The sequence below is a fragment of the Rousettus aegyptiacus genome, unplaced genomic scaffold (genome assembly GCF_014176215.1).
Source record: "Rousettus aegyptiacus isolate mRouAeg1 unplaced genomic scaffold, mRouAeg1.p scaffold_m13_p_10, whole genome shotgun sequence".
NCBI lineage: Eukaryota > Metazoa > Chordata > Mammalia > Chiroptera > Pteropodidae > Rousettus > Rousettus aegyptiacus.
Window position 1 is genome coordinate 40,339,969 of NW_023416285.1, and position 18,454 is coordinate 40,358,422.

General features: G+C 37.7%; 2 protein-coding genes across 9 annotated transcripts in view; both read left to right on the plus strand.

Moving 5' to 3' along the window:
* The window catches only part of LOC107518948 (broad substrate specificity ATP-binding cassette transporter ABCG2), a 106,238-nt gene that overhangs the window by 63,307 nt on the left and 24,477 nt on the right, over positions 1 to 18,454 (plus strand). For 4 of the 7 annotated variants that reach the window (XM_036227717.1, XM_036227722.1, XM_016161099.2 and 1 more), the window contains 3 exons: positions 10,418 to 10,635; positions 17,395 to 17,454; positions 18,214 to 18,328. In XM_036227717.1, coding sequence (XP_036083610.1) covers positions 10,418 to 10,635; positions 17,395 to 17,454; positions 18,214 to 18,328 — 393 coding nt within the window. Of the gene's footprint in view, positions 1 to 10,413; positions 10,636 to 17,394; positions 17,455 to 18,213; positions 18,329 to 18,454 lie in introns of all 7 variants that reach the window. The other 3 variants (XM_036227720.1, XM_036227719.1, XM_036227718.1) reach the window with 1 other exon arrangement.
* Positions 1 to 18,454, plus strand: part of LOC107518949 (broad substrate specificity ATP-binding cassette transporter ABCG2) — a 123,707-nt gene that overhangs the window by 1,641 nt on the left and 103,612 nt on the right. The window contains exon 2 of one of the 2 annotated variants that reach the window (XM_016161104.2): positions 5,912 to 5,984. The gene's annotated coding sequence lies outside the window, so the exon portion shown is untranslated. Of the gene's footprint in view, positions 1 to 5,894; positions 5,985 to 18,454 lie in introns of those variants that run through there. The other variant, XM_036227723.1, reaches the window with a different exon arrangement.

An 18,454-nucleotide genomic window follows, 5' to 3' on the forward strand; every position in this document is an offset into this window, starting at 1 on the left:
GGGATAGGTAGACTTGATCTTCAAACACTCTATTTGTCTGTCAAGAGATTTTCTTTTTTAAATTTACGTACTTCACTTTATTCGCCCAAGCAGCAGAACCATCGAACGAGAAAACAGAAGAATGCGTGGCTTTGTATACATTTAACATCACAACATAACCGATGCAACCAGTCTGTCGGTCTGGTGGGTCTGAGAAGGCAGAGAAGCCATTCACTCAGGTTTTCAGTTCTAGCATCCCTCCAATTCCTGTCAAGAGGTTTTAATAGAAGTTCGCCAACAGTTGAAGGTCATAGCGAATGTTTTATTCTGTGTTGCTTACTGGGATTATAGGTTAGGGTTGAAATCCTTTAGTAAAAATTAATGAACCTGAATGGCCGTCCTCCCTATAGGTATAGGGTATATAGGTCTGCAAGAAGCTCAAGTGTATCCTTTTAAAAAATGAGTTTCCAATTTACTCCAGGATGTGAATCAATAATTGATAAAGTATCTAGATGACTTAGGCTTCATAGCTTTTTTTTTTTTTTTTAACAACAGTTTTAGGAGATATAATTCACAGATGATACAAATCACCTATTTAAAGTGTAAATTTCGCGTAACCGTCACATTTTCATCATCCTCCCCTTCAAAAACCCATTAGCAGTCCTTCTTCCACCTCACGATAGTCTCCCCACCCCATAGTTTTTGAAGCAGGTATTTTACTTCACTGGGAGACTGTTAGAAAGTGGATATCTAATTTTTGAGCCACATAGTTAGCTTAGTTCCAGAGATAAATAAGTATTCTGAGAATTGTAGCAATGAAAGTTAGTTGTGTACTGGTTGTTTAAATTCAGGGTGGATAAGTGTGGGTTAAGCAAAATTGTTGCTGCCACCTTGATTTTGATGGAGAAGTTTTGTTTTGGGCAAAGAAGGGTAGAATAAAATCTTAATGGGCCAGAAACCCTGTTAAATAGGGTTTGTTGCACTTTTCTGATGTGGGGCAGAAGAAACTTTCATCTGCCCTCAAAGTTCTTTCAGCAGGTCTATTAATCAAGTAGATATGAGGTAGATTATCTGGAGAAAATAACCAAGTTTATACATACATATAGATGGGAACCTCGCATACACGAGAGTCAGAGACACAACATGCAGGGGACGTTCAGAGACTGAAATGGAACATGGGTATATGCAAGACATTCAGAGCTAGGGAGAGGTAAGGTGCCTTGGGGGCTTCAAAGGGTCATTGCAGGGAAAGCAGATATTTAGTAAAGAGCAGTTTGTCTTGCCCTATAGAAAGGTCAAAGAGGTGATCTCTGATAACCTTTTATCAAGAATGGACCAGGCCCCTAATTTAAGTTATTCTAGGTAGTCAATGGAAGGGCAGAAGTTCATGAGCCTGAGATTGAAGTTGCCTTTATCTCAGAACATCCCCTGTACCACACAGACACATCTTGGGGTGACTTGTTCTAAACTCCAGCACTGATCACTAGCTCAGATGCTTTGGGCTAGGAAAAATATGTCTTTGATATGTTATTCTTTATAAAGCAATACTTTTCAGAATACTGTTGTGGAGAAACAAACTTTCCTCTACTCACAAGATTCCCTGGCTGGGCTAATAATCAAAAGACATGAGAAAGAGTAACAAGAGAAAATAACCAAAATTAGCACATACATATGGATGAGAACCCCACATACGTGAGTGAGTCAGAGACCCCCACATGCAAGAGAGGTTCAGAAATAGAAAGGGTACGTGAATGTATATATACGACATCCTGGGCTAGGGATGAGGTAAGGCTCCTTTGGGGTTTCAAAGGGTCATTGCAGGATAATAAGAAGAGCAGACCTTTAGTAAACAGAAATTTGGCCTGCCCTGCAGATAGGTCAGAAGAAGTTATCTCTGCTAATCTCTTATGTGAAAGGTCTATAATTCAAATTTTTCTATGTAGTTAAAGAGGAGAAGGTGGGGGAGAAGTTTCTCTTGAAAGTTGCCTTGAGCGCAAACCACTCTGCATACCATCGTGCACTTTATGGGGTGACTTGTTCTATACCCTCAGGCTATGTGTTGCTATGACTTGGTTATATAGATCTCGAAGAAGAAGTTGTCAAGAACAAAGGTTTTTAAGTCTAACATTTTGCTTCCATTAAAAATACTGAAAATTAGCGGCATTTTATTATTTCTTTTAATTTTTTATTTTGAAATAATTTTTAGACTTACTGAAAAGTCGCAAAAAGAAATGGTACAGAGTTCCAGTAGCATTTCCCATAACTATAGTACAATTGTCAAAACAAATTAACACTGACACAATACTATAGTATTACTAAGTAAACTATATAGACTTATTTGAATTTCACCTGCTTTACACTATTTTTGCTGTTCAGGATTTGGTCTTGGATGTCATGCTGCATTTGGTTGTTATTCATCCTTATTTCCTCCAATCTGCGACAATTCCTGAATGTTTTTTTTTTTTTTCATGACCTTGATATCATGAAGAATATTGGTCAGTTATTTTGTATAAGGTTTCTGAAATAGTACTTATGTTTTCTCTCAAAAAGATTGAGGGTTTGCATTTTGGGTCAAAATACCAGAAGTAATCCCAGTGCCTCCTATCAGGGATATGTGATTTCTTATTATTGACATTAAACTGGATAGGGTGATGTTTGCCAGATCCTCGGTGGAAAGTTATCATTTTCCCCTTTGTAATTAGGTGAGAAACTTGGACTAATATCCTGTTTCTACTGTAAATGTAACCATAATATTCCTTCTTAAAAATATTAGTCATTAATTTTAAAATCCATTTGTGGAATTTATTGTATAGTACTATGTTGTTCTAATGGTGATTTAAATTTTTTTTCTCATCCTTTTTATGTTTATTAATTAGAATTTTTTTTTAAGGAATTGCTGTTCTCCACTTATTCAACTAGTGGTATCAGTATAGAGTCATGGGTATTAATTTTATTATATGGGTTATAATCTAATGCTGTTATTTAATTGGCAGCTCAGATTATTCCACCTTTAGCCTCTCTGGGAGCTCTTCTTTCAGGTAGGCCCCTGTGCCCTTTCGACATACCACCATTCCTTTCTCCTGCATTTAAAAGCATTTCCCTACTTTCTGGTATCATAAAACGCTCCAGGCTCATTTTGCATTTTCCTTCCATGCCTCAACTATGGAATCACCCATTTCCCCAAGACACTCTAGTTCCTGTTTTTGGAGAATGTTATCAGAAACCAAAATATGGGTACTATCTGTTGCTACTGGAGTAAAATTGAGCTTTTTAAGTTTAACATGTTACTTAGCAGATGAATGTCTACAAAGAAGAGTGATGCCTTAAATTTTAAACACCCTGCAGGACCTGATGGTAGTTGTCAATTGAAGTTTGGTCTCTTATGGGAAAGAAGTGAAATTGGCAGGCTCTAGCATTTTTAGAAGTTGCCAGTTTTTCTCAAATGATAACCCATAAGCACTTACAAAACAAATGAAAGAGCATAGGAATTTTTATTTATTTGGATCTTATAAGAAAACAGTTTTTAAAATTTATAACACAATTAAACCATTTTCTGACTGATGGCCGAATATATGTGAAGGAGAGATATGCACAGATCATGTCTTCGAGATGTGCTGTTAACCTAACAATAAAGGCGACAAGCATTTATTTGAGATCCAAAAGAAAAGTCATTTTGCAAGCACTGATTCAGTCAGCAACACAAATAGTATTCTGATTAGGAGGTGAAGGCAAGGGAGTATTTATGAGAAACGGAAAAGGAATAATTATATGAATAGAAGGAAGGAATTTCTAATGGGAGTCAAGCTAAAGAAGGAATTAGTTAAGTCCAAATAAGGTAACGTAATGATGCTAATCCTAAGCAATATCTTTAATTTGTCCAGTTTTAACATTCTAATTTGTCCAGTTTTAACATTCTAGGAGGCAGTTCCTCTGGGATGGTACCTCTGACTCTCTGTTAAAGTGGCTCCATTAATATTATTTTTTATATTTCCCTCTATTGATTGAGATCTTTCTTTGAAAGCATTGCTGATCAATCATTGGAAAGTAACATACGTCATTTATTAAAAGGATTGTTTGTCCCTTGTTACTGGTAAAGCTTATTTTTGGTATGTCATTTCCCACATGGAAGGGAAAATGGTTTTCTTAGAATCCTTAGGCCACATTTGAGCAACATGGATGCCAGAACTGAGAAAGGCTTTATGTCCTGTTCTTTTAAGGGCAAATGTCTGAACCAGGAGATAATACCTGAGGGCAGACAGCTGAAGATATCAAACCATGAGGTGTCAGTGGGCACTGTGTTTAACCTTTTGGCTGGTGCCTGGATTTTATCTAGTTTCTCTTTACTTCACAAGAGGCGTTTCATCCAAGTGCATCAAGGAATAGTAACAACAGAGCAAACCCAATTGTTCAGCTAGGATACAGTCAAGAGAAATTCTATTATCTAAAACAACTTGTGCAAGAGAAATTAAAGATTTATCCTTGTTGAGTATTGCTTTGGCAGTAGCTCCCCCCAGTTCCCCACCTGCCCAAGGAGAACGTATTCTTCTGAATCTGGCATCTTCACTGAAGTGGCATCCTTTACATATTTTTCACATAAGTATATCTGTCTCTTATGGGGTTATAAAATTGGTTATTTGTAAAGTAACCCAGGAATGACTAAATATATTTAAAAATATTAAACAGTCTGGATCTGCATTGACCAATATGGTAGCCATTAGCAACATGTGACTATTTAAGTTTAAGTGAATTGAAATTAAATAACATTACAAAATTACTAGGGACATTTCCACATGTTTTTTCTACTGTAAACAAAAGGTCAATTAGGGGTTCCAACAGAAAAAAGATTTATTTAGGAAAATAAAAGGATCATAACCAGTATTTGAAGCTGTGGCAAGCCACGTATAAGAGAGAGGAAGAGGGAGGAAGCTCTATTTTAGACGGGTGGAAGAAGTTAAGGAGAAGGGCTGTTATAATGGCCTAAGAGCTGTTTTCACCATAGAGTTCTTCCTGTGGGCTTTAGGACTGACATGGGGTGTGAGGGTGCCTCCCAGGCCCTCTCAGTGCTGTCTTGGTTAACGTCTCTGTCATAAATTTTGACAGCGACAAAAGACAGTGCTATTTTATTCCCCTTTCATTTCGCTGAAGGATGTGGAAAGCATAAGTATTTTTAAGTCTGACCCTGAATTATGTTGATCTGCAATTCATAAAATAATCACTTACTTGGGCCTTATTTACATACTTTTTAATGTCAGGAATGAGATTATCATCTATTAAAGAAGTGATCTGTTGTGTAATTTGTAAGAATAAAAGGAGTTATTAACATTTAACTTCGTCGAATTATGTATCTTTGCTTGTGCTGCCCCATTTTCACAAACTTAATCACAGTCTTAGGCCTCAGTCCCAGAATTCTTCTCTCTAACTAGAGTGTAGGGGTGAGAAAACATTCTCTAGTCTCTTAAGTTTGTGATTGGAGGACCTGCAAATTAAATCGATAAAAGACATATTAGCAAGAGAAAAAGACAGATCAGATTTAATCATGTGGGAAGGGAGTTGACAGAAAAATGTGACTCAAAGGGGCATTAGAATTTGGGTCTTAATACCACCTTAATAAGAGCAGGGGAGGGGGAGAAGGGCACTTATGGGAAAAGAAGTGGTTTTTAAGAGAGCTAAACAGGCCCTTAGGAGGGTAGAAGGGAAATAGGACAGTTTTGTGATAGGTCTGTTTCCATGTGGTGCCAACTTGTCTTTTACTGTGATGGTAAGAGTCAGTCTTCCCAGGTTGCCTCTGGGAGGAAGTTATGACAATTAAATTCATTGACTGGCTCTGCTTTCAGGTAGACAGGGATTTCGGGAAGTCAAACAGCTTCAGCTGAATGTAACTGCTGTGCCACATCCGTGTACTCAGCATCCACTCCCCTTCGACCCTGTCCAGGTCAGGGCCCAGCACCATCTCCAGGACCTCTCCTGTGAACTGTGGACCCTGCATCCGTCTGCGTCGTCTCTGCGTGAGTGTCTAGGAAGTGCATGTTCCAAGCCGAGTTTCTAATCTTGTGTCCTGAAATCGAAGTGAATAAAGCATTTCTAGGAGGGAATATTCTACTCTTGTCAGTCAGTGTTCCTGGTGATGTGCCTCAGAGGAGGACTAAGAATTGGTCATCAGTACATGAAAACCTACTTAATTATCAATACTTTCCGAGGGTGGATTTTATGGTCTGCGAATCATATTTTAATAAACAAATTGGTCATGAGGTATGTTATTTTGTCAGTCACCTAATTTTGTGAAGAGTATGGGGGTGAGCTGGAGTGAAAACTGATTGGAGGGGATTCAAGAAGAAAAGGGAGGGAGAGGAACGGGAGGGCTATGGACAGGAGCTGTAGAATTTTTGTTGTTGTTTTTAAGAAAGAAAGTGTAACTCAAAGGACTAGTTAGGATTTGGGGCTTATCTGTCATCTTAATCGGAGGAGTATTGGGAGAAGAATTACAGAATTTTTATAACCGGTAGAGAAGGAAGAATTGGTGCCAGGGAGAAAAAGTGAGGGGTGGAGGAAATTCCTGGAGAAGGTGTCCTGGAGTAGGCCGGAGGGAATGAGCAGCGGTGTCAAGCAGAGGGTTCCTGTTAGGGAGCAGCAGAGGGAGTCCTAGGGGAGTTGGCCCCTGATACACAGAGGGAGTGGGTGGGAAAGGTTGGAGATGGATGAAAGATGGGACAGAAAGGAAGAGGGGGTGGGTGAGGCCACGGGGTCTTTTATTTATGATGCCAAGGTGGGAGCATGCGTGGCCGAGATAGTGGGGAGGGCAAGATCGTTAGAGGAGAGAAGGCCAAGTGGCTAGTGGGGAGCGGGCAGGGACAAAGATCTACATGGATTTTGAAATCCCCTGCAGCCACCAAGATTCTAAACTTCAAAATTGTATACGACAGCGTAAATCCATCGACACCTGTTGGAAAACAGCTCACACTTGGATGCTCAGTTGAACTTGGATCTGTAGCACGCCCTTAAAATTGAAGAGCAATACGTTATTGCATAATGAAGACCCCAAGAGAGTGGGGTGGTTTGTCATCCATAAGAATCATGTTTAAGATTTTTGTTTTTGAACCAAAGATATCCCTTCCTGGGATATGTCACAGATGCCTAAAACTTACCAAGTTGGCACTGAGGCCTCGTTGATCTGTAGACATCCTCCTCTGTCATTAACCAGCGCCCCGTCGCCCTTGTCCAAGCATGTCTCACCTGCTTTTCTGTAATAGCCTTCTAACTTGACTTTGCTTCCACACTTGCTACACAGTAGTCAGAGTGGTCCTTTAAAAACCTAATTAGTATCATGGGACTTTGCTGCTTAAAAAGCCTCAGTGGCTTCTCACTGTACAGACTTTTGTGATGGGGTCTATTCTTCTGTCTGATCAACCTTGTCCTCAGTAGCAGGACAAGGTACTGTCCTGTCCTGGACAAGATACTATGCTGCAAGGTTATTGGGGCCTAGAGTGCCAGACTCAGCTCGCTCCCTCGGCCTGAGAAATTTAGTGCTCCACAGTACTGAGCGGTCTTTGGACCTCAATATAGTGTCAACAACGCTGGATGCTTCAGGTTGGATCTGTCAAATCAGAGACAGCCCATTAATTGACAGAGGACATTTTAAATTTATGGAAGTTGAAACTCAGATTTGTTTTTTCCTAACAAGCTTTAATAGTACCCTGTTTTTGTGTCATTCATAAGTTTATAGATATTACCTGGCAATGATTTGAGAACTCCAACTTCTAGTCAGGATTATAATCTCTTGGCCGGGCTTCTACCAGTCTTTGTAAAAGTTCCACTCTGGGCAGGTGTCTGGCTGAGGACTTTAGAATCAACCTGTGTACTTTTCTTACTTGCAATTTTCATTGCCTTACACACTCCATTTACAATAGAGTATCAGATTAAGAGTATGGTAAAAAGTAAAATACAGGAAAATGGCATTTCAAATGCAAGTTATCATTTTTATAATAGGTATAGCAGCATCTATGGAAGAAAACTGCTTAAGCTTTGCAAAAAAGTAAAAATATGGCCTCATCAGTTAGAAAGCAACAAGAAGAGAGGAAAAGTGACATAGGCAGATCACTAGAAAAGTGACAGCTGGAAAATGCCAAAGAATCCCATTATTCCAAGCCCCTTGATTCTGTTTCTTAAAAAAAAATAAATAAAAATAAAAAGATACTGGTTTTTGATAATAGTCTATCTTTTTATTTACTTTCTTAACTATATAAAGCACTTATTTTAATGTCAATGTCTGATGACTTCTGTGTGCATTAACATGGGTCTAGTTTCTTGTCGTTGGAACATTATGATCCTGTTTTCTGTAATGCCTGGTATTTTTTTTTTCAATTATAGTAACAGTCAATATTACTTTATACTAGTTTGATTTGTATTGCCTAGTGGTTAGACATTTATATAATTTTCAAAGTGATCCTCCCCAATAATTCTAGTACCCACCAGGCACCATGCATAGTTGTTACAATATTATGGACTATATTCCCTAAGCTGTACTTTACTTCCCCCTGACTATTTTGTAACTACCAATTTATACTTAATCTCTTCATCTTCTTTACTCAATCCCATAACACCCCTTTCACCTGGCAACCATTAGTTCTCTGTATTTATAAGTCTGTTTCTGTTTTGTTTATTTTGTATTCCTGGTAATTTTTATTGAAAATCTGGATGATTATATCTTCTTTGAGAGTGCACTTAACTTTCTTTGGATAGACAAAGTTGATCAAGTAGAGGCTGGTCTGTTTCTGGGTTGCCTAGCTCTTCTGGGATCTCAAAAGCTTGGGTTTCTAGAGCCCCCCCCCCCCTTTTTGGTAGGCTTGTCACTTCAAATTTTGTTTCCCTAGCACTGAGAGACTGCTGAAATATTTGCTAAGATTTTTAGGCTCTAGCAGCTTCTTTCTTCGTGATGTTTCTGAGCTTTGCCCCACGTGTGTGCAATCTGCCTCGCGAGGAAGGGGCACAGGATGCAGGGTTTGCATTCATGTTGTTCCCTCCTTTCCAGGATTTTGGCCCCTTTGGTACTGGCCGCTTCTGTTGCTCTCATCAGAGAGAGCTCTTCAAACTGTTGCTTCTTGTGTTTTATCTACTTTTACGGTTGTCCTTAGGGGATGATTGGTTTTGAACAGTTACTCCATCATAGCCAGAGTGAAAGTTCTTCATAGATTACTTTGATTTTTAAAAATTAAAATAGATTTATTTAAGTTTCAGATTTGACACCTATTCACAAGCTCTTAAGTTCACCTTAAGGTCTTACCCTAATTAAATCTATTCAAGGGGCTTTTTGTAACTTCCTTAATGAAACATTTGAAACTACATTTATTCATTTAGGACTCAGTTTTGTTTTAAATTCATTAACTACTTAACTATTAGTTTGATTTTCTTAATCATTTTAATTTTTAATTCTAAATCTTTCTAGAATTTAAATATGTTTGCCCATTAAAGAAATGATTGTGTCATCCCAAACAATTTTAGAGTTTATCTCCTGAGCTGATTGAAAGGGAGTAACAACAAGTGATATAAATCCTGGAGCTATAAATTCAGAGAAATTTCTCTTGTCTTTGACTCCTGGCTAAGCCCCCTTTTATAATAACTATGTCATAAAGTCCAAAATTACAAAAAAGAAAAAAAAAACCCTAATACCTGTAAACAATAACATATAGTCTGTCCTGCTCTTAAGTCATATCCTAATATGCTTTTAAAGCTAGACAAGGTTAACTTCTGGTCATTTTTTTCCTGCTTCATGAGTTTTGAGTAATTTTCATACTCTTCCTATTTATTTATTAGATGTTTAATTGATATCTATTTGGAATTAATGTATTCAGAATTGTATCTGCCTCCCTAACATGGGTACCAAAGTTCTTATCATAGTGATAAGTGCTGTTCAACAGAGCCATTTATTGCAGTGCAGTTTAAAACATTTGCTTTTTAATGTTAATAATATATGATACTGAATCCAATATATCGAAAACATTTTTACTTAAACATTTAATTAGTATAAAAATGAATCACGAGGCATTCGTTTTTTTTTTTTAAATTTGGATCTCTATTTTTATTTTTTAATTGAGGTATTTGACATATAACATTATTTTCAGGTGTACAACATAATGATTCAAGATTTGTATATAGTGTGAAATGATCACTACAATAAGTCTACGTAATATCCATTACTGCCTAGTTATGTTTTTCTCTTCTCATGATGAGAACTTTTAAGATTTACTCTTAGCAACTTTCAAATATACAACCTAGTATTGTTAACTATAGTTACCATGCTATATATTACATCTGCAGGACTTATTTATTTTATAATTGGAAGGTTGTACCAAGATGAAGATGTTTTAGGTATACTGTTACTGAGTATTTATAGTCTTATTTATCTGGACTGTCAACTTACTGTTGCTTTTTCCTCCACAGAAAGGCAGAAACTCTCCAGATGTCTTCCAATAATGACCATGTTTTCATCCCAATATCACAAAGAGACACCAGTGGGCCCCCTGGGACAACCTCCAACGACCTAAAGACAGTTACTGAAGGAGCCGTGTTAAGTTTTCATAACATCTGCTATCGAGTGAAAGTGAAGAGTGGCTTTCTACTTGGTCGAAAAACAGTCGAGAAAGAAATACTAATGAATATTAAGTATGTGCATGAACTTTTATTTAAATATTGACATGACGTGAACTTCGCAGGTTTTGCCTATTACAAGTAAAGGTGCTATGGACATTTGTACACGTGTCTACAGATATATAGACACATACTTTCATTTCCTTTGGCTCAACTGAGAGTGAAATAGTTGGATCATGTATTAGGTATATGTTTAATTTTTAAAAGCACTGCCAAAATGTTTTTAAAGTGGTTGTACCATGTGTATCAGCTTTCATTTGAGAAGCTGAATAATTAATGTGTTGTTTAGTTTTTCCTGGGCAAGCCTTGCGGTTTAGTTGAAAGATGCCTGGACATATGACTTCTGATTTTTCGATTGTGGGAATATAATTGTAATCTCTGAGTTTCAGTTTTCTAATCTGTGCGATTAAAGATCTATCACTGTACTTTATGAGTCAGACACTTTAGGTACTTATGCACTTTATGTCCTTTATATACTAGAAGAAAGAGTCAGAAGGTTGAAATGACAATATATTGTGAAAGTACTTTGGGTTTCGATATACTCGTTTTCAATGAGTGGCCTATTTATAGTTGTTTATAATCTATAGCAATTTATCTAATGTTTTCCCCGATCATACAGACAGACAGGAGCAACTTACATATAAGACAACTCTAGCTTAGCTGAAGGTATGTTATTGAATGAAGACCAGTGTGATGGAAAATTTAGGATCCAAATAAACATAAAACTACAATTTTCATTCTCTTCCTCCAGCAATGAATTCATCACGTGGTGGTGGAGGTAGGCAGTGGAGTGGGGAGCGTAATGAGAAAAGAATTTAGTTGGTACCAAGTATCTCTCTTCTTGATACCAGATAATACCCATTAGGATTGTTCACGTTTTTCTGATTTCTAGAGAACTGAGCCTGATTATTCCTCTCTGTGGTTTGGGAAGTACGTCTAAATTTGCTCAGACAGCATGGCCACTGTTGTATTTTGTTAATTTTAGTTAATTTATTTGTCATAGGGGTAATAATTCTTCCTTAGATAAGACTGGCAGCCTTTCTAGTTCTCTTAGACTGGAGGAGTGGTTATAAGAATGCTTTGGCCAGGTGTGGCTGCAAACCTAAATAGAATCAGATGCTTCTCATGTTTCCCTGATGCATTCTCTGGGATTGTGGCCTTTTCCGTCACTGGCAGCCAACTGCTCCCAGAATGCTAGGAAATGACAAATAAGGGAGAAAATTTTTGCATGTGGGTGGGGAAGAAATGATGGGGATCTGAGATTGATTGGGTGTGGCAATGTCAGGGGCTGCGTAGGGTTAGATAGAACTTTCTTCATGTAGCAACACTACTGTCAAGCCTACTTCCTTGGTTTCTTATGGTGGTTAAAAGAAACCCTGACTAGGAAAATAAGGAGAGGAATGGTAGACACAAAGCTTTTATCTTTTGCTACATGCCTAGATAGAATTGACTGACTTTTTTGAAAGGTGACTCTTTTTTTGTGGAACACAATCAAGTTGGTCACTACAGATTTCGTGCTAAGTGAAAGGTAACACAACTTGACTATGTACAGATTGAATGGATTTCAAACGAATGCTGTGGAAGGATGTATTTTTATCTTGCTTATGTTTTTAAGATTAGTAACTTAATACTCTTAACTGTATTAAGTACAGTTAATACACTAAAAATGTCGTCTAATCACACTTCATCACGTTTTTATGGGTCAGTGGTATGCATTCCACCAATAGATGAGTCCCTCTTCACCTACATTCCTAGGTTAATAAAAACTGTGTCACATCTTTTTTTTCTTTTTAAAAATGATTTTATTTTTCAATTATAGTTGACATAAAATATTATATTAGTTTCAGATGTACAACATAGTGTTTAGAAATTTATGTACCTTATGAAGTGATTTCTCTGATAAGTATCTTAGGATACTAGGGCTTTCCAGTTTACTCATATTTCTGGTTTAGGCATCATGTGAAAGGGCATCCGTTATATTCAGTGTGGCATTTCTAATTTTTCTTCTATTTTCTATCTTCTACTAAATAGTGTTTCTGGGATGGAATAAAAGTTGCTCGCATATATCTTATTTTTGACTTATGTTTGATTGTATCACAATCATTCAAAATACTACTTATATTCCAAAAAGGCCAATGATTTCCATTTTTCCTTTGGAACTCTTTTGTAATCTCCTGTTTTAGACGTAAGTAACTAGAATTTGATGTCCTCTGTGGGGGTAAAAGGATAAAACAAAATCTGACTATGCACATTCAAAAAGGTAAAATTTTACTACATTATGGAAAATATTTTTGTTATGCTTAGTTTTTCTCCATACCTAGCATTCGAGCTTATTCTCATCAATGCTGAAGATGTATAAAAAAAAAATGGTACATTCCACTAGATGGGTGAATATCCTATAATCATCAGGGAAATTCATTATTTATATAGGTTTTTAAAATTATAATTTATTTGGAAATAATTTCAAACTCAAACCTTGTGAGCACATAATCCTTTTACCCAGATTTCCTACCTGTTAACTTTTCACTGCATTTGCTAGTCATCTTGTCTCTTTGGATACCCACTGTCATTAGTACTATTCTGAATCATTTGAGAGCAAGCCATCTATATGGAGCTCAATTATCCCTAACTCCTTCAGTGTATATTTTTCAGAAATAAGGAAATGAGGACCCTCTCCAATATAACCACTCTCGGTCATTGTCTGGGAGTAGCCCAGGAGAAGCAAAGCGCCATAGTGGATGCAGTGGTGGGCCCTAAGGGGCTTTTGGTCACCCATATTCTTTGCATAGTTGACTGACTCTGACATCATATCTCCCTCTTTAGTCTCATCCAACCTGGTATTTTCTTGTTCCACTGCAGGTATGTTAACCTTGGTCACCTGGTCATGTTGGTGTCTGCCAGCCTTCACTCTAATGTTACCATTTCCCCCTTCGTAATTAATAAATATTGTGAGGAGAGATACCCTGGCATTATTCCAAAACTCTATTGTTCATGAAACCTCAGCTCACCAGCTTCGGCCCATTTGATGACTCGTTCCTGAATCAACAATAACTGTCACTATGATAGTTACCAAAGAGTGATTTTCTGTTTTCATCCATCTCTTCTGTATAGCGTAGTTTTCATTTTACTAAAAGGCAAAAGCTTTATTTGGCATTGCTTCATTTATTTATATCAGTGTAGACATATGGATTTCCATTTTATTCAGTAGCATTCTATAATAATGCATTATTATTATCTACCTTGAAATTTCTATTGTTCCTAATTTGGTCAGTGGGAGACCTTTCAAGGTAGGTTCTGTGTTTGTTTTTTAAATTCATACTTTTGACATATTCTCTCATTCTTTGAGTATTTTGCTGGCACAGCAAGAAATTTCACACTCACTGTGTGCTTATCCCGCCTCAGACCTGGAATGAGCTGTTGTACCTTTTTGTGGAGTTTATATTTACCAACCCAGATCTGGATGTTTGGAACATTCATTGCTGTTGGGTCATCATAGCTCCCAGGCCTCCTCAATGGACAGCCCTAGGGAACATATACATGTATATTCGTATATACATATCTAAACCTTTTTATATCTGTCTGCGTATACATTAAAACCCATGACCTCTAATTCTGATCTTACACCCAAAGGTTATTTCTATGTTTCGATGTTTGTTAAACATCTTCTCCAAAAGTGAAAAACCTGGCTCTCATTATTCTTAATATATTGACTGACTTAATCAATTTTCTTATTCCTTAATATAAGCTATTTCTCCACCCCTCAGCTGTCTCCTCTCTTTCTCTCACCTCCTTTGTGGCCTGTGTTCTTGGGTGCTGGTGGTTGCTGCACCTCCACCCAGCATTTCCATCACCTTCACACTGGGAAGGGAAGGTAGAGTCTAATAGCCGTGACTGATGTATTCTTTGAACATGGTATAATAAGTAGGGAATGTAACTATACCTATTTTCCAGTCAGGCTATACTTATTGTCCATAAGTTATTTCCTACTTCTTGACATTTGTTTCTATTGAAAACATTTGATTTTCCTATAAGTAATTGTCATTTATAAAAATGTAGGGACTCCTCATTCAACAAATTTTGAATGTCTGTTAGGTGCCTGACATTGTGCAAGTTGCTAGTGACAAAGGTATATCATATCCTCTGTTGTCAGAAACCTTTCAATCTAATGGGGGATTCAGACAACTAGAGCACTTCACTGTGTTCTACTGTGATAGAGGAATTAGAAGACACGATGGAAGTCTGTAACCCAAAGTTGGAGGACTAGGGGCATGGGGAGAGAGAAGGTGATGATTGTGTGTGTGTGCACGTGGGGGGTGGTTATATTTGAGAAGGACTACGCTCTAAACAGTGGGAATGGCATTGACTTTCTGCCCATAAAGTGAGACCAAAGGATTTACAATTATTCATTAAAATATAATAGATGTAGCAGGAATCTTGTAATTAGGTTTCATTTTATGTATTTAGTATTTAATCATCTACCCACTTTAGACCATCGTGCTGCATGCTACAGAGTTGAGAGTAAAAAAAGATGACACAGTTCTTGTCTGCATGGTTTTACAGTATAGCAAGGGAGACTTTCTTGCATGCAAATATTATCAAGCAATAAATAAGTCTGAGGAATGGGTTTTGAGGGATGATTCTAGGGTGGAGGGTGGGGTAGGGCAACGAGGGAACTGTAGACCATAGACTATAACAGAGGTCAGCAAACTTTTTCTATAAAGGGCGTGATAGTCAATATTTTCAGTGTTATGGGCTGTACTTCTGGGTTGCAATTACTCTGTCGTTTTAGCATGAAAGAGCCATTGTCATAAATGAGTGAGTATGGCTCTGTTACAATAACACTTCATTGATGAAAACAGAAAATGTGAATAGCTGTAGTTTTCTAATCCCTGAACTAGAATGTAAACTCTAGGAGAGCCAGGTCTTTGTTTTATTCTTAACCCTGACCCATGTTCTAGAAGAGTGTCTTGTATACACAAAGTAGATACTAAATAATTGTGTTGAATAAAGAATTCGCCACTGCTGCAAACAAACAGGAACTCTTGCATTTGTGATAGTCCCATGTTGTTTTATGTAATGCTAAGGTTTAGTGCCAAAGGAAGCCCAACTCAGAGGTCTGTAAAATCCTTTGAGTTAGAAAGTTCACATTGAGTTTTGGGTTAATCATTTAGTGTTGCTTGGTCTATTTTGAGTAGATTTTGTAAAAGCTTGGTAAGTTTTTCTGACAAGGAAGTCTTAGTGAATAGCAAGCTGATTTCTAGTCATTTTAAAAACAGTTACTAGGTAGCTATTACTAGAGAAGGCACATTAAGAGCTATAGATAAACGCATCTTGAAAGTTCACCCAGCCATTCGCATGGATTTCTACATCAGGGGAAAGGTCTCAGAAAGAATAAAATATTTTCCTGTTTTACAGATGGCTTTACTTAACTCACTGTATTTGCCCAGTGTTTCAGTGAGAGGCTCCTCAGTCAATGAGCAAAGTGGAAGGTACACTTCACCCTAGCACCCACCAGCCATTTTACCCTTGTGACAGTTCAAGCACAGTAGGCAGTAAATGTGGAGGTCCTCCTGGATCGAAGCGCTGCTGCAGCTACCTCGTGAAGTTGATCACTCACGACGCTTGAATAGCGTAGTGTTTGCCTCTGTGAAAGACATTATCTGGAAATGAAATAGCCTTCCACTTCGTGCCATCCACTTGGAATAATTTTCTCTGGGTAATCACTTTTGCTTATACTCCACCGTACGGAGATTGGCGTCGACACCAGGGTTTTGCAAGGGCTTCGTCAGACCTCTGTTTCATCACGCCGTGTCACTATGGTGGTCCCGCCCCTCGTTCTTGCTCCAGTCCATTCTCCTTACCTTTCTACCGGTTACCTTCAGGATAAAATTCAGACCACTTATTTACCTTTTTCTTGATTCTCAGCACAGTCAACACTGCCTTAATATTTTCTACTTTCCTACTCTCTGTCTGAATATTCTCTACCCTCAAACACTATGTAATGTGTTGGGAACATGCAGCATGCAGTGTCTTCACCATGTCTGTACATCGTTCAAGGTCACCCCCTGAAGAAAGTGGTGTCTCCCCTTCTAAACAGAATTTTCCAGTCCACTTATCTGACACTTTACAAGGAAGAAACAAATACTATATTTGAAGGGTATATGTTTTACATTTCCAATTTGATTAAGATTTTTGTGAGGGTTAAGAACTGGTGAAGTTTCTTTTTCTTAATGCCTGAGGTGCTTTATTCTAGCCATCGAATTTGTACTTCAGATGTATTGTTTCTTGGTCCGACTAGATTCGAGCAGTGAGAACACTAATGCTAGTGATTCTAGAAATCCATTAACTTCTTAATCGTGTAGAACTAAACTAGGTAGCAAATGAGGTGACTGGAAAATAATTCTCATCAAACATTGCTCAAGACTTCGCCTTGTGTTAAGAGAGGTAAATGTAACAGAGGCTTTACTAGAATCTTTATTTTCAAGTAGACTTGAAGGTTTATGTGTCCTTTTAAAAAAAATAAGTGGTATAAAGAATAAGTGGAAGAAATCTAGAGGGACCTGAGGCCTTTTCCTTATAGGTCCTGAAAAGTGAAGGCGTCCTTTGTAGACTAGACTCTATTAATTGGCCATTTGGTTTGTTTTTAATTTAATAGTGGGTTTGTGCTTGTTTTCTGCTGATTTCATCAACTTTCATTGAGTGTATGAAATGCAGACCCTATATTAGTAGACCTGGCTTTAAAGTGTACCAGTAAATCTGTTTCTGCATTTACAGTGGGATCATGAGACCTGGCCTCAACGCCATTCTGGGACCCACAGGTGGAGGCAAATCTTCGTGAGTATAGCAGAGAGCATCAGTAAGATTTTTCTTTGCCATTTTAATGTGCTTTTGAAGATCACTTTTAGGAGAGCAGGTATTTGTAGAGCATTACTGCATGTCTAGCCTGCTGTAGGTGCTATGGAGTACATGCAGTTAAGCCATGGTTCTGTCCGGAGGAGTAGGGAGTCGTTAGGTCATCTTCACTGACAGGACGTGATAAGGTGGTTGGCACACAGGGGTCAGCTGTGAATTTGAGCTAATGAGGCAGAAAAGGAAGGGGATGAAACTCAAAGTGGGGAGATGGAGCTGAAGGCATAAGTGAAGGCTTGAGTCCCAGCTAACTGAGCACATTGCCTGTGTTTGATCTCCCAAGGTCACACAGCCTGGAGGGCAGTTAGGGATCTCTGTGCTGGGTCAGCCAACAGTGCTTTCATGTTTTGGGGCTTTATTGTAGCATAGAGTTAAAAATGAAAGACAAGAATTAGAAGAATATATAATAATAGTTGAAACATAGAATTTCTTGATCAGTTAATTTTCTAACTTGAACAGAATTTGGATTCTGAATAGCTGAAACATATAGCCTGAGTTTTTTTTTTTAAAAAATCTATACCCTTTTTAAAAAGTATATTTTTAAAAATTTATTTTTCAATTATAGTTACACACAATATTATATTCATTTAAGATGTACATACAACATGGTGATTAGACATTTATATATCTTACAAAGTGATCACTCCAATAAGCCTAGTACCCACATATTTGTCCTTTTTGTAGGTTGTTAGATATCTTAGCTGCAAGGAAAGATCCACAAGGATTATCTGGATATGTTTTGATAAATGGAGCACCTCGACCTGCCAATTTCAAATGTAACTCAGGTTATGTGGTACAAGTAAGTATTTGGGAATTTGCATTTTAGATTTCTCCTGTTTCTGTGTGAGCATGTACCATGGCTGATAGTTTAGTATGCTTCCTGTTGGTTCTATGACTTAGGCATAGAACCAACATACTTTAAACC